The sequence below is a fragment of the Zalophus californianus genome, chromosome 10 (genome assembly GCF_009762305.2).
Source record: "Zalophus californianus isolate mZalCal1 chromosome 10, mZalCal1.pri.v2, whole genome shotgun sequence".
Classification (NCBI taxonomy): domain Eukaryota; kingdom Metazoa; phylum Chordata; class Mammalia; order Carnivora; family Otariidae; genus Zalophus; species Zalophus californianus.
In genome coordinates this window covers 38546731-38560760 of record NC_045604.1, presented here as the reverse complement: position 1 = coordinate 38560760, position 14030 = coordinate 38546731, and the positions used below count along the sequence as shown (strand labels likewise).

The following is a 14030-nucleotide window of genomic DNA, read 5'->3' as shown; positions in this document are numbered from 1 at the left end:
CAGGTCATGATCCCAGGGTCCTGGGATCAAGTTCCACATTGGGCTCCTTGCTCAGCAGGGAGTCTGCTTCTCCCTCTGCCCCTTCCCCTGCTCATGTTCTCTCTATCTCTCTCTCTCAAAATAAATAAAATCTTTAAAAAACAAATAAAATGAAATTACAGCTTTTGGTGTTGTTAGACTTAGACCATACCATATTTTGTAGTGAAGTGGGCAATCCCGAAAGGTAAGTGGGCTAAACAATATTTTCGTAGTATCTTCAGAGTTAACAAACACAATAAACAAGTCAAATAAATTTTTATTTTTAAAGTTATACATTTTCACTTCTGAAATTCAGCAATAAGAAATCATGTGACTTGCTTCCCATTATCAAACATAAATTTGCTACCTTTTTCATATATCCATCCATTCTAAATCAAACAAGTTTATACTTGGGTTTCTTAATACTTGGGTCACTTTTATTCAAAGCAATAAATCAATGACCCAATTGCCTTTTACAGTACTTGAGTATGTATCATTATGAATGCACAGGGACAAAAAAAAAAAAAAAAGAATGCACAGGGACTAACCATATTCATAGAGCCTGGACACGTTGTAGAACCAACCCTACAATTCTAAGCTAGTCTAAGTGACTCAAAGGAAACCTAGAAATATACGTGGGTTTGTGGTCTCCCCAGGAATTCTATTCCTCATGTCGGAAGGGGAAAAACAATAGTCAAGACCCAGTAAGAGACCCAGAATGATGCAGTACCTCAACACACAAGGTCACAGTTTTTTAAATAAGTCTGGACATCTCTGGACATCTCTTAGTACACATGTATCCAGGGATGGCATCAACTAAGAAAAATGGCTTTGTATTACTTATTATACCATTTACTAGGATTAAAATTGCAGAAGACTGTCTGCATCTCTTAACTGAGTAGTAACATCAGAAACAGTCTCACTGGTCAAAAATATCAAGATAATCAAACTTAGATATCAACAACATCCAGGAACGCTTTTCAATGTGAGATTTATAATGTATGCAGAAGATTTAAACAGAAACAGAGAGAAGAGATCGTCTTTTGAAGGGTCATCACTCAATTCTATATTTTTATTTAAAAAACCATTCAATATTCACTATCACAATACCTAGTACATACTACTAATAGAAGCTTGTTGAAAGCTCAACTGGATGGATGGCTGAATGATCAAATAAATAAATTGAAGGAAAAAGAATGAATATCAAAATAAAGTTTAAAAATATTTGATACTCTCTGAAGACTTGCTTCTTCTCCATTTTAAAAAGCTACTCTAATTAGGGAAGAAATGTATGAGAAGTAACATGGCACAGTGGAAACAAGACAAGACTTGAACTCAGAAAGAACCAGATTTAACTCTTAGCCAAAACTCTTAGTGGCTTGTGTTGTGAAGCAAATTGCTTACTTTATCCAAGTCTTAGTTTTCTCCACCTATAAAATGGGGATTACAGTATCTACCTTACAAACACAATAAACCAGCAATTTTGGCACCTAGAACAAACTAAACAAAACCAGTTCTCCAATCAACTCTGTAATTCATAATGTAGCCCACAGATGGGTGTTACTAACAATGCTCGCCATCTGGTAGCTTCCTGTTTTAAATAATTATTCTTGCTAACTAGGTGCCAAGCTTCTAGAATCATTACATTAAATGTTTGCACTCTCTAAATTTTGGTGTCCTTAGACAAAGCCCAGTATGACCAGCCATAGCCCAGATTATAGGTTTGTTCTGAGGGTTAAAAATAATGTTAAGAAAAACCCCTTGTACAGTTACAGGCATATAACAGACAATAAATTGTTATTTAAATATTTTATTAATACCTTTATGTCATCCAATTGCCACTCTACATCCTCACAATTATTCTAATAAACCCACACTGAGAATATAGATTAATCATATCAGGCCACTGCAGAAATATATCAACAAGACAGAAGTGAAAGGATATGTACTGGAAATATTCTCTTCAAAGATTCGAGCTGATTCCTTCAATCTTGATTTTTGTATTTTCTGTCTTAAACACATAAAGACCTGATGACTTAGAAGAGTAGAAGGTACCTCAATTTCAAGAGCCATTCCTAGACTGAGGAAATATGTTAAGTGTCAGGTTCAAAAGGAGAATTCAAAGTTACCACTATCAGGGTATGCTTCTTCTCTGCTGGATGGGCAAATAGAACTGCTGCTATTGTGTTCTGCCTCTAGTCTCAGCTGTGCAAATACCAGTTAAGTAAGAAAAACATTAAGCCATCTTTATCAGATCTACAAACAACCCAGATAAACTCCTTTAGGATGAATAGTTTAGCTAGAATGAATAATTAGTACTTAGAGTAACAAAATTTGCCAAATCATAAGAACCCTGTATAAAGCACTCCTACTTAGCTCTGAAAAATCATTTTTGCTGGATTATCAGATATCTAAAAATAATGATTTTATTATAAAGCATTATCAAACCAAACCAAGAGCACAGACAACAATTCTGTTTTCCTCTTTTTCCCCACAGGCAACCATTCTTACAGCAAGAGTTAAATTAAAATGATGCAGAGGTATTGCTGGTTACAGTGATGTTTCAATAACAGCTTTACTACACTAAAACAAATTTTCCCTAAGAAAACATCTCTTCTACTCATAAATGTCAAGTCAGCTCACAAGCTAGAGCCCCCAGTTTCCCCACAAATTAAAGAATAAATCCATCATACTCAACATTAGACTCAATGGTGATTAACGGAAAGCTTTTCCTCTAAGATGAGAAACAAGACGATGATGCCCATTCTCACCACTTGATTCAACATAGTACTAGAAGTCCTTGTCAGAGCAATCGGACAAGAAAAAGAAATAAAAGGCATCCAAATAAGAAAGGAAGAAGTAAAACTGTCTCTATTTGCAGATAGCATGATATTATATAGAGAAAACCCTAAAGACTCCACCAAAAGACTATTGGAATAACAGATGAAATCTGTTACAAATCATTAATAAAAGAAACTGAAGACAAAAATAAATGGAAAGATATTCCATGCTCATGGATTGAAAGAATTAATATTGTTAAAATGTCCATACTACCCAATGTAATCTATAGATTCAATGCAATCCCTATCAAAATTCCAATGACATTTTTCACATTAAGTAGAAAAAAAATCCTAAAATTTGTATGGAACCATAAAAGACCTCAAATAGCCAAAGCAACCCTTTGAATAAAGAACAAAGCTGGAGGCATCATATTTCCTGATTTCAAACTATATTACAAAGCTACAAAACAGTATGGTATTGGACACATAGATCAAAGGGATAAGATAGAGAGCAAAGAAATAAAACCACATATATACAGTCAATTAATTTATGACAAAGGAACCAAAAATATACACTAGGGAAAGAACAGTCTCTTCAATAAATGGTATTGACAAATATAAACAGCTACATGCAGGGGGAAAAAAAAAAAAAACACTAAACCCCTATCTCACACCATACACAAAAATTAACTCAACATAGATTAAAGACCTGAACATAAGACCTGAAACCATAAAATCCTAGGAAAACAAACAGGGCGGTAAGTTTTCTTGGCATGAAAGCAAAGGGAGCAAAAGCAAAAATAAACAAGTGGAACTACATCAAACTATAAAGCTTCTGCACAGCAAAGGAAACTATCAACAAAATGAAAAGGCAATCTACCAAATGGTAAAAAATATTTGCAAATCATATATCTGATAAGAGGCTAATCTCCAAAATATCCAAAATATATAAAGAACACATAATCTAATATCAAAAAACCCCTAAACAATTTGATTAAAAAATGAGCAAGGAATTGAAAAATTATTTTCTCAAGACATAAAAATGCCAAAAAGGTACATGAAAAGGTACTTAACATCACTCATCATTGGGGAACTCCAAATCAAAACCACAATTAGATTTACCTCACACATGTCAGAATGTCTATCACCAAAAAGATAACAGATAACAAGTGTTTGCTAGGATGTGGAGAAAAGAGAACTCTTATACAGTGCTGGTGGGAATGTAAATTGGGGCAGCCTCTATAAAAGACAGTATGAAGGCTCCTTAAAAAATTAAAAAATAGAACTACCCTATGATCCAGCAATTCCATTTCTAGGTATACATCTGAAGGAAACAAAATCGTTATCTCAAAGAGGTATCTGTACCCTCATGTTCACTGCAGCATTATTTACAATAGTCAAGACATGAAAACAACCTAAGTACCCACTGATGATTGAATGGATAAAGAAAATGTGATAATAGTATATGTACATACACACACACACACACATGAATATTATTAGGGATAAAATAGAAGGAAATCCTGCCATCAGTGACATGAATGGACCTTGAGGTCATTACTCTAAGTAAAATACATCAGACAGAGAAACAAATACTAAATGATCTCACTTATGTGTAGAATCTTAAAAAGAACCAAACTCATAGAAGAGATTGGTGGTTACCAGAGACAGGGGTAAGGGGTGGGTAAAGTAGGTGAAGGCAGTCAAAAGGTATGAACTTCCATTTATAAGATTAATGAGTTCTGTGGATATAATATACAACATGGGGACTATAGTTTCTAAAATACTGTATCATAGGGCGCCTGGGTGGCTCAGTTGGTTAAACAACTGCCTTCGGCTCAGGTCATGATCCTGGAGTCCCAGGATCGAGCCCCGCATTGGGCTCCCTGCTCAGCAGGGAGTCTGCTTCTCCCTCTGACCCTCCCCCCTCTTGTGCTCTCTCTCTTTCATTCTCTTTCAAATAAATAAATAAAATCTTTAAAAAAATAAAATAAAATAAAATACCATATCATATATTTGAAAGTTGATAAAAGAGTAGATCTTAAAAGCTCTCATCACAAGAAAAAAAAAGACATAACTATGTGAGGGGAAGGATGTTAACTAAACTTATTATGGTAATCATTTCACTTTAGATACATGTATCAAATCATGTTGCACCTTTAGTACAATGTTATATGTCAATTATATCTTAATAAAACTGGGGGGGGATTTTTTTTTAAACCAATAATTGTCCATACGTCTGTTAGGTGGTGACTGGTACACTTTTAAATACCAACCAAAAACACTGCCTTGACATTACATTTGACACATAGTTAAAAGTATAACCATAAGGACTGAAACAAAGGTTATTTTACATATTGGTTAAAAATTAGAATTCTGTGATTATGGTTCCCACAGTTTATATGAAAAAAATCGATCACATTATGAATAAACAATAAAAGGCTAAAAGCAATTAGGCAAGTATAATTTTTTGGATTTGATGGCACATCAACAACAAAAACCAATCCATGGCAGGAATGGATACTGTAGTTTCAGAAAGACAGGCATATGTTAAATGGGAAAAACAAGTTTAAATGGTAACATTCCTTGAGATAGAGGTCTAGTAGATTTGGTATCAAGTTCTAGTGAGAAATAATTCACCATCATATCACAAAGTAACTAACTAAATGGTATTATTCTGTTATTTCTGATATGCATCCATAATTCTCATTTTGAAGTAAAGATTTTTATTTTTCTGGTGCCATCAAGTGGTAACATTATGAAGTGCTCTAAGTTTAAAAGCAAATAACTTTTAGGAAAATATCACACTGATGTATCTATGTCAATTAAACACTAGTGATTTTTTAGCACAAAATCATCTAAAAAGAAAAGGGAAAATATCAGAGCTAACTGCAACTCATCCCGATCTTAAATTCCCAACCCAAAATGAGAGTTAAGACAAAGAAGAAAAATGTGTAGATCTTTAAAGACCAGAATGCTCTACTGGCAAACAAAAAACCCTAATTAACTATGACACTACTTGAGAAACAAAAATTTGTATCAAAATGACGTTATCAGTCAAACCATGAGAAATGCTCCCTCCAGAAACTCCATTAACAGGGCATTACTGCCCTGTAATTATTTTTAGAATTTTTAGAATTATTTTTAAGGTAAAAGCCCGAATTTTTTGGACAAAGAGATTAAGAGAGAAGACTACAGCAAAAACATCTGACAAGCTAGAAAACAGATGGATGAATGGTTATTGACTTGAGAAGTTCAAGAAAGCTGCCTGACTTAAATGACACTGTAAATCTCTCCAAAAGTTTGAGAACTGGTAGCACTGGGTAGCTGTGAAAATCAGAATAAGGGCTAAAAACAAGAGAATTAGTCAAAATTCTGGTTAAAAACCACGGATGCCTACACCCACTCCCTCTTCAGCCCATGCAGGCAAGCATCCATCTTATACCACATTAGAAGACTCAAAGTTCACACTCTAAGAAAAAAGAAAACTCTGGACAGAACACCAAGCACAGTGAGGGGGAAATACTGTAGTAAAAAAGTGTCAGTGCTACAGGAGACCACGGTCATGTGAATGGCACTAACAAGTCAAAGGTCACAGAACAACAGTAAAAATGACGATTTTCTGGAAAGCAAACCACTGGAAGAAGGTCCTACCAGCCTTTGATTATTGTGTCCAGAGAGTCAAGTAACTAACTACAGTATGCTTCACACTCTTTCTATAAGGAAAAGACAAATGACTAAAACAAAAATCTGATGCTTAAAAAAAAGGTAAGTCCTACTTACAGACATTCAGAACCATTCAACTCCCACAACACCCCAGTAATTAGCTGAGAATTTATGACAATTAACAAAGAACAGAATAGTAGGCAAATCAAGAATCTTTACATTTCATCTCCTCTCTTCAGGCCAGCAAGAATAAATGCACTAAAGAATCTCTGCAAATATTTCTGAGAGAGGTGAAGGCTGGTGAACACTAGCCATGTCAGAAAAAAACAGATTATTATTCATCAAGAGACATGGAGACTTGATTTTTTTAAAACCTGTTGTTGGTTAATTGATCAAAGTAGAGAGTTAAGCAGCTCCGATACTGCGTTCCATTCATGTAACTGAAAGTATAAACCTGAATGTAGGTTTTTTGTTTTTGTTTTTTTTTTTTTTGAGAGAGAGAGAGAGAGAATGCACATGAGCAGGGCAAGGGGCAGGGGAGAGGGAGAGAGAGAATCCTAAGCAGGCTCCACACCCAGCACAAAGCCTGATGCGGGGCTCAATTTCACTACCCTGAGATCATGACCTGAGCCGAAATCAAGAGTCAAATGCTTAACTGACTGAGCCACCCAGGTGCCCCCCCAAATGTAGGTCATTTAATCTTCAGTAATTTCTCATATTCAGTCTTGTTTTTACAGAGGGCTATACACAAGGTATAGTTATATAGATGCACTTTTCTTTCCAGACACCAACATAAAAACATTCCAAAACATATTAATACTGATAAAATTGTACCTTGAACACCTTCTAGGAGTAAATCAACTCCCTTCCTATAAAAATTGGAAGCGGCTTCATAGTCATCTTCTTCTTCCTTTTTTAAAGCCAGCTTTATTAATTCTCCTGCTTTCTCCAAATAATCTCTCTTGCCAAGCTTGGATTTTAAACTGCCAGGAAAGAGGCTGCGACTTTCCCGTTCTTCTTCTGGTTTGTTCTGTTCGCTGTCAGAAGCAACAGCCCCTAGTGCTGAAGGATCCGAAGACAGACTGAGACCAAAAGTTCTAATGGGAGAATTTTGATTGGAAGCCATTCCATCATCTAACTCAGCAAGAGAATCCACGTCAACAGTAAGAGATATCAGATCACTGTCGCTGGAGAAACCTAGAAATATGATCACAATAGTAAATAGATATTAAATTAAGAATCAGCCAAAAAGAATACAAATCATGCTGACTATTCATTTGTTCATACTATCCAAGTTGATTAGGATAGTATGTCCTAATGTCATTGCCTGATAGAGATCGGTGCCTGGCAATTTGTTTCTGCTTACTTCATTCATTTCTGCACTCAATGTAAGCTCTAGAAGCCAATCTCCTTCGCCTTAATTATCACACTAAAACTGAAGGCAAGTCTTTATCTAGCCTTGTTGTCAAAAAGAAGAGCCTTTACCACAAGATCTTGTAACATCATCATTATGATAAAAGGAAAAGAATAAGAGCTTCAGGGTAAGACAAAAACAAGTGCTTGGATCTCAGCTCTTAAAACTTATTATGTGACCAAAAGCGAGTCACTTAATAATATTACTTATTATGCAGGATTTTAAATGAGGAACAGAGTTAATGCATATAAAGCACAATAGACTTACCATTCAATTACAACTATTATAGCAATTATATAATCATTATTTAATTATCATACAACGTACCTTCACAGAGGTGTGCTTTTAGATAATCATCCATATCTGGAAAATGTATGCCATTTAGTTGTGTTTTTTTTTTAAAGGACTAAATTTTTAGATACCTTTGTTTCAATCCCTTCCACAAGCTTTTGGAGAGAGCTTTGGTATATATTCGCCTCTTAGTTTTCTGACAGAAAATGAATGAACAGGTGGTACTGAAATAATCAGCAATGAAAATTCTTTCTCACATTTCATAGAACTGACTTCATGGTAAATGAGCATGAGGTCTTAGGATCTCCCTTTACATTCTTAAAATAATTGAGAGCCTCAAAAAACTTTTGTTTTTGTGGATTATACCTGTAAATGTTTACCAATCTTAGTATTTAAATAGACTAAAAATGTTTTTAAACACTAAAACCCATTACATGTTAACATAATTTTTATTAAAAATAACTATATTCTTGGGGTGTCTCAGTGGCTCAGTTGGTTAAGCATCTGCCTTCAGCTGAGGTCGTGACCTCCAGGTCCTGGGATAGAGCCCCACTTCGGGCTCCCTGCTTAGCAGGGGACCCTGCTTCTCCCTCTCCCTCTACCCCCCGCCGGCTCCCGCGCTCTCACTCTCTCTCTCTCTCTCAAATGAATAAATAAATAAAATCTTTCAAAAAAAAAAACTATATTCTCCAAAACAAAAAAGTATTGAGTGAGAGGGTTGACACTGTTTCAAATTTTTACAAATCTTTTTAACAGGAGGTGACTAGATTCTCATATCTGATCCTGCACTCAATCTGTTGTCATGTTGTTTTGGTTGAAAGATTTGAGGAAAATCTGACATAGATAGGAATGAAAATGGGGTGAATATTTTAGTAGCCTTTTCGAATATTTATGGATATTATTTTTTGATACTACACCAAAACTTGACAAGTGGTAGTTTCTTAAAGCTTTGTTGCCATGTAGAATATAAATTCCTACCAGTGAAATTTCTGTTTCTGTCACATTCAAATACATCGGTCTGTCTTGCACACTGAATGGCTCTTTTATCCATGCCTGAGCTTGTAACATCACACACTGGACATTTTGAAAGTACTGGTTCCCTGAGTTATAAAGATCTTCCAAATACTGACAAATTTCATTATTACAATATCCCCCTCCAAAATCACATTTGTTACTATCATCATCAATCTCATCAGAATATTTTCTTTAGATACTGGGAAACTGTCAAGCTCAAAGCAGATATGAGTTCTCCAAAATTCAGGCATCTGGCTGGCTCAGTTGGTAGAGCTTGTGACTCTTGATCTCAGGGTCCTGAGTTTGAACCCCATGCTGGATGTAAAGATTAAAAACAAAAACAAAAACAAAAAAACAAGTTCTCCAAAATTCGAATTTGGAATTGAAAACTCACATTTTATCATTGGCAACAAATACTGTCAGTTGTTTTCCCTAAAGTGTCAGCTCACTTCATTTGCTTTTGAAAAAATATTTGCCAAATACCCTTCTGAATAATGACAGTTTGTCTGTCAGAGGTTCTTTCAAGCACAAATGATGTCCCAAGAGAAAAGCAGCTAGTTCATGGCTCAAACAAGTGCTTTTCCTCCAGACAACCATAGCAATTCAATATGCAGAAGTGTTTTATGTATACTTCCATTTTATCACACAGAATATCAAGAAGACATGTACCCAAAGGTTGAGAGTTGATAAAAATTAATAGTTTTTACTGCTTTATCAAAGGCATTTTTAGGCAACATTAGCACTGGCATTAATGCATGTGCAATGATTCCTGTTACAGTCTGCTCCCTGTCCTGCTTCATGCTCAGGCACAACAGTTTTACCTACCATTGCTTTTGCATCATCAGTGCAAATGTCAACACAGTGAAAAAGGCAAACAATTTCCTAGACTATATAAAAACAGTTTCTGCCTTGGGGACCCCCTAAAAAGATCTCCGGAATACCCAGGCATCTGAAGACCATACTCTGAGAGCCACCGCTCTCTATCATTCAATAAGATTGACAATAAGATTGACAGCTATGTAAAAATTAAGTTTGGGAACAACTATGTGATCTGTATCACCACTGAATACTGACTCTCAAGTTTCTCAGGAAAGAAAATATATTGAAAAGAAAATTATTTCCTCAGGATCATATATAAAGCCAAACTTTAAGGTGGGTTAGAGTATACAATTCTAGGTCAGGGACCAGCAAACTTTTCTTCTGAGGACTAGAGAGTGACTATTTTAGGCTTTGTGGGCCACATGATCTATGTCACAACTAATCAACTCTGCTATTGTAATACAAAAACAAGCAGCCACAGATAATATGTAAATGAATAAGAACGGTTGTGTTCCAGTAACACTTTATTTATGGATGCTGAAATTTGAATTCCATATAATTTTCACATGCCACAAAATAATATTCTTTTGAATTCTGTCAACATTTAAAATGTAAAAACCATTCTTAGCTAGTAGGTCATATAAAAACAGGTGGCAGGTCGGATTTGGCCCACAGGCCACAGTTTGTCAACCCTTATTATAGACTCAAATTGCTTACTTCATATCAAATAAAATAAGTTAGGGTAAAAACATGTTACTGGCAGCTAAACTCAAATTTCAAATCAGCTTCAGACACTACTTTGGCACGCTATCAACATATCCTGTCTTGAGGGGTTTTTCTCAAATCCTTAGAATGCCCATAAAGAACTCACTTTGTTCCCTAAAAGCAAAAGACTTCATTAAATCCACAATCTGAGATGAGATTCACTGGACCTAGTGGAAATCTTTTCAATCTCTGACATTTCAACTGTACAGACAGCACTTCAAAATCAAAATCTTTTATAGCAGTCTATAAAATTATTTATCCACTCTTCTGAGAAATATACAAACTTTAGATTTTTTTAATTGATCTAAAAATATTTTCTATATTTCAATGCACATTTATTTCCTTAAAGGGGGCCTTATATAACCTAGTCCATTGATATTAATAAACAAATAGACAAAGTTTAAAAAAGAAGTTCTGATTTATACAGCTAATCATAAAAGAAAGGAAATGCTGCTATAGATCTTTTGTCTGCTCTCTGGTGTCTTGTCACTGTAACCTTCACATCATCTATCACATTGTACTGTTTCATGTTTTGCCTGATTTTCCTTTCTAACACGAACAATAATACCAAAGGGCAAAGGGGTAAAATTATGTGTACTCAGTTTCTTGGCTTTTGACCACAAAAATCTAGTGACATAGTCTTATTTCCTCTCTTACCTTTCTAATCGTATTTTGTTAGCAAAGGAAATCATGATTAAATAAAATTACATCAGAAGAGTAAGACCATCAAAATACCTAGGAATAAGGTCAGATAATGAAACAAAGAAATAATAATAACATTCAAATTGTTTCCTTTTCAAATTGTACCTAATTCTAAATGAAGAATCTTTCAAAGTGAGCAAACAAAAGAAAAAGTAGCAGGTTAGGATAAGGAATTTTTCTAGTCCAACTATGAGAAGCAAAGGAAAGCAAAAAGACTTCTGACTCAACCTTTTTGGAGGACAATTTGGCAATACATATCAGATGCAAAAAATGCCTATATCTTTGATTCAGCAATTTATATCAAAAACAATCAGAGATATGACAAAAGATCTATACATGACAATATCCATCGCAAAAATTGGTGAAAATTTGGAAATAATAAATTCCTAACAATTGGATATTACGGTACATCCCTTTGAGAAAATATTATGCAGCTACTAAAAATTATGTTAAGCAAATGCTTAATGCTAAAGTGTTCATTATCTATTATGCAAAAACGACAAACTGTAAAGCAGTATATAATATACTGTAATTCTAGTTTTAAAACAAAAACACAGGAAAAAAAGGCTAGAGAAGTGTATTAAACATTGACAGCAATTTTCCCTGTATGGTGGGAATACAGGTGACTCTTACCACATTCCTTTATGTGAATGGCAAGCTCTTAAGCCTTGGTACCTGACGGATATCAAAGGAAATGCAGCAAGGGCTAAAACTGGGAATTTGTTTGTGAATAAATCTATGTTATATAAACATAATTTATGAAATATAGGCCCGTAAGAATCATCCAGCAGCCAGTGCCAAGAATTCCTAACTTAGGAGAGAAGACAGAAGTGATTATAGACAGATCCGTTTGAGGCAGACTAACCCTTGACACTTCTTCCTTGCCTATCTTCTTCCTTTAATTCTCCTCTTAAGATGCACCCTACCAGATCTGAAAAGCCTAACTCTATCATATCGCAACCATACACTGCAACTAGTTGTCTTCTAGTACTCTCTGAAATCTTTCCCTTCTGCATTTAAGCAATTTCTAAATCCCCTTCTTCTCAATGAAGTATTCCCCAACCAACTCGAGAACACTCCCCTTTCAGCACCACAGCAACAAACCATTAACACACACACACTCAGTACCTAGTCTTTTCGCCTTATATCCTTAATACATCTACTTAATAAAGTGCTTGCTCAATTCCTTGAAATCACGGTCCTGTCATTCAACCTGTTTTATATAAAGCTCCATATAAATATCACATCAAGTGGAAACTAGCTTCTAAAACCCAGAAAGAAAGTTAATAAGGTACAGAGAGCAGCCAACAAGTAAGAGGTTCTCAGTTAGGTGAGTAGGAAGAACATTGTGGATAAGGCAGGGCAACAATTGACAAGTCAGAGACTCTTTGTCAAAAGTTAAACCAACCTGAAGTCAATCCATGTTTAAAGGGGCCCTCTAGAGCCATCATGAGAGTAAAAGGTACATGCTTCACCAACACCATCAAGACAAAAACCTCAGCCTTTTGGGGAAGAGATGGGAGGGGGAAGAGTCAAAGGTTCTATGAAAGCGTTCTGCCTCCAGGTTCATATCACAGAGATTCAAGTCTCAGGGCTATTAGAGGGCCCCAGGTGACCAGTTAAAAAGCAGCTACAGACATGAGGGGTTTCTATAGCATCCCAGTTCACCTACCTACCCTCACCTTCCGTGCTTTGAACTGCTCAGAGTAGGGCAGTCTAGTGAAATCTGTCTAGGACACCACCTCTGAAAGACAGGCACCAGGGGAAAAGGTGGAGTTGCTATAGAATAAATCTTTATACTATAAACTATCAGAAATCTGTATTTGAAGACCATCTGCAAAAAGAGATCAGTTTCCTTTAGAACAACAGGTGGTCTCTCATGGTCAACTATATATAAAATACATGGCCTCATTATTATTAGCTGATAGCTTTCACTGAGCACTGAGGTTCAGTCAACGAAAGGGAATTTCTACTTTTCCTAGTAGCAATGACTCATGCTTCACACACAAAGCAAAATATCTAGCCAGCAGAACAAAGGTCACCCTGAGATAGAAGACATACATATCAATCTCCATTAAGAAACAAGCCCTTATTAATATGATTTTAGGCGAATACCTAAATCTAAAACTTGATACTAATTAAGACTCTCGTACTCGATTACCAACGTATCATTTAGAAATAGCTACTGTTACGAAAAAGTACCATTCCTTTGATGTTTCACATTTTTATAATGTCCTGGAGACAAGTCTTTGCTTCACCCTTGAAAATTTCTGAAAAGAGCACCAGTATATTCACTGCATTATTTGGTGAAAAACTGAATAACCTCGGAAAACGACACATCAATCAAAATTACAACCCTAATACTGTTATCTTACCATGAACAACAAAGATCTATGAGTTGGCTTCCCTTTCTACCTAATGAACTTCTTATGTTGCTACTCTCCATAATCTTCTCTGCAAATCAAACCTGCTATTAGCACACAAGTAGCTCACGCTGAGCTTTTTATACCAAATATGTATTCTCACTGCCTCCTTCTCCATAAAATTAAATCTCTTCTTTC

General features: G+C 35.4%; 1 protein-coding gene across 6 annotated transcripts in view; it reads right to left on the bottom strand.

Annotated features, from left to right (window-relative positions):
• Positions 1-14030, bottom strand: part of RPS6KC1 (ribosomal protein S6 kinase C1) — a 174739-nt gene that overhangs the window by 109943 nt on the left and 50766 nt on the right. For all 6 annotated transcript variants that reach the window (XR_003522969.1, XR_003522968.1, XM_027610784.1 and 3 more), the window contains exon 6: positions 7299-7661. Coding sequence is in view for 4 of the 6 variants with exons in the window: in XM_027610784.1 (XP_027466585.1) it covers positions 7299-7661 (363 nt within the window). In the remaining 2 variants the exon portion in view is untranslated. The remainder of the gene's footprint in view (positions 1-7298; positions 7662-14030) is intronic.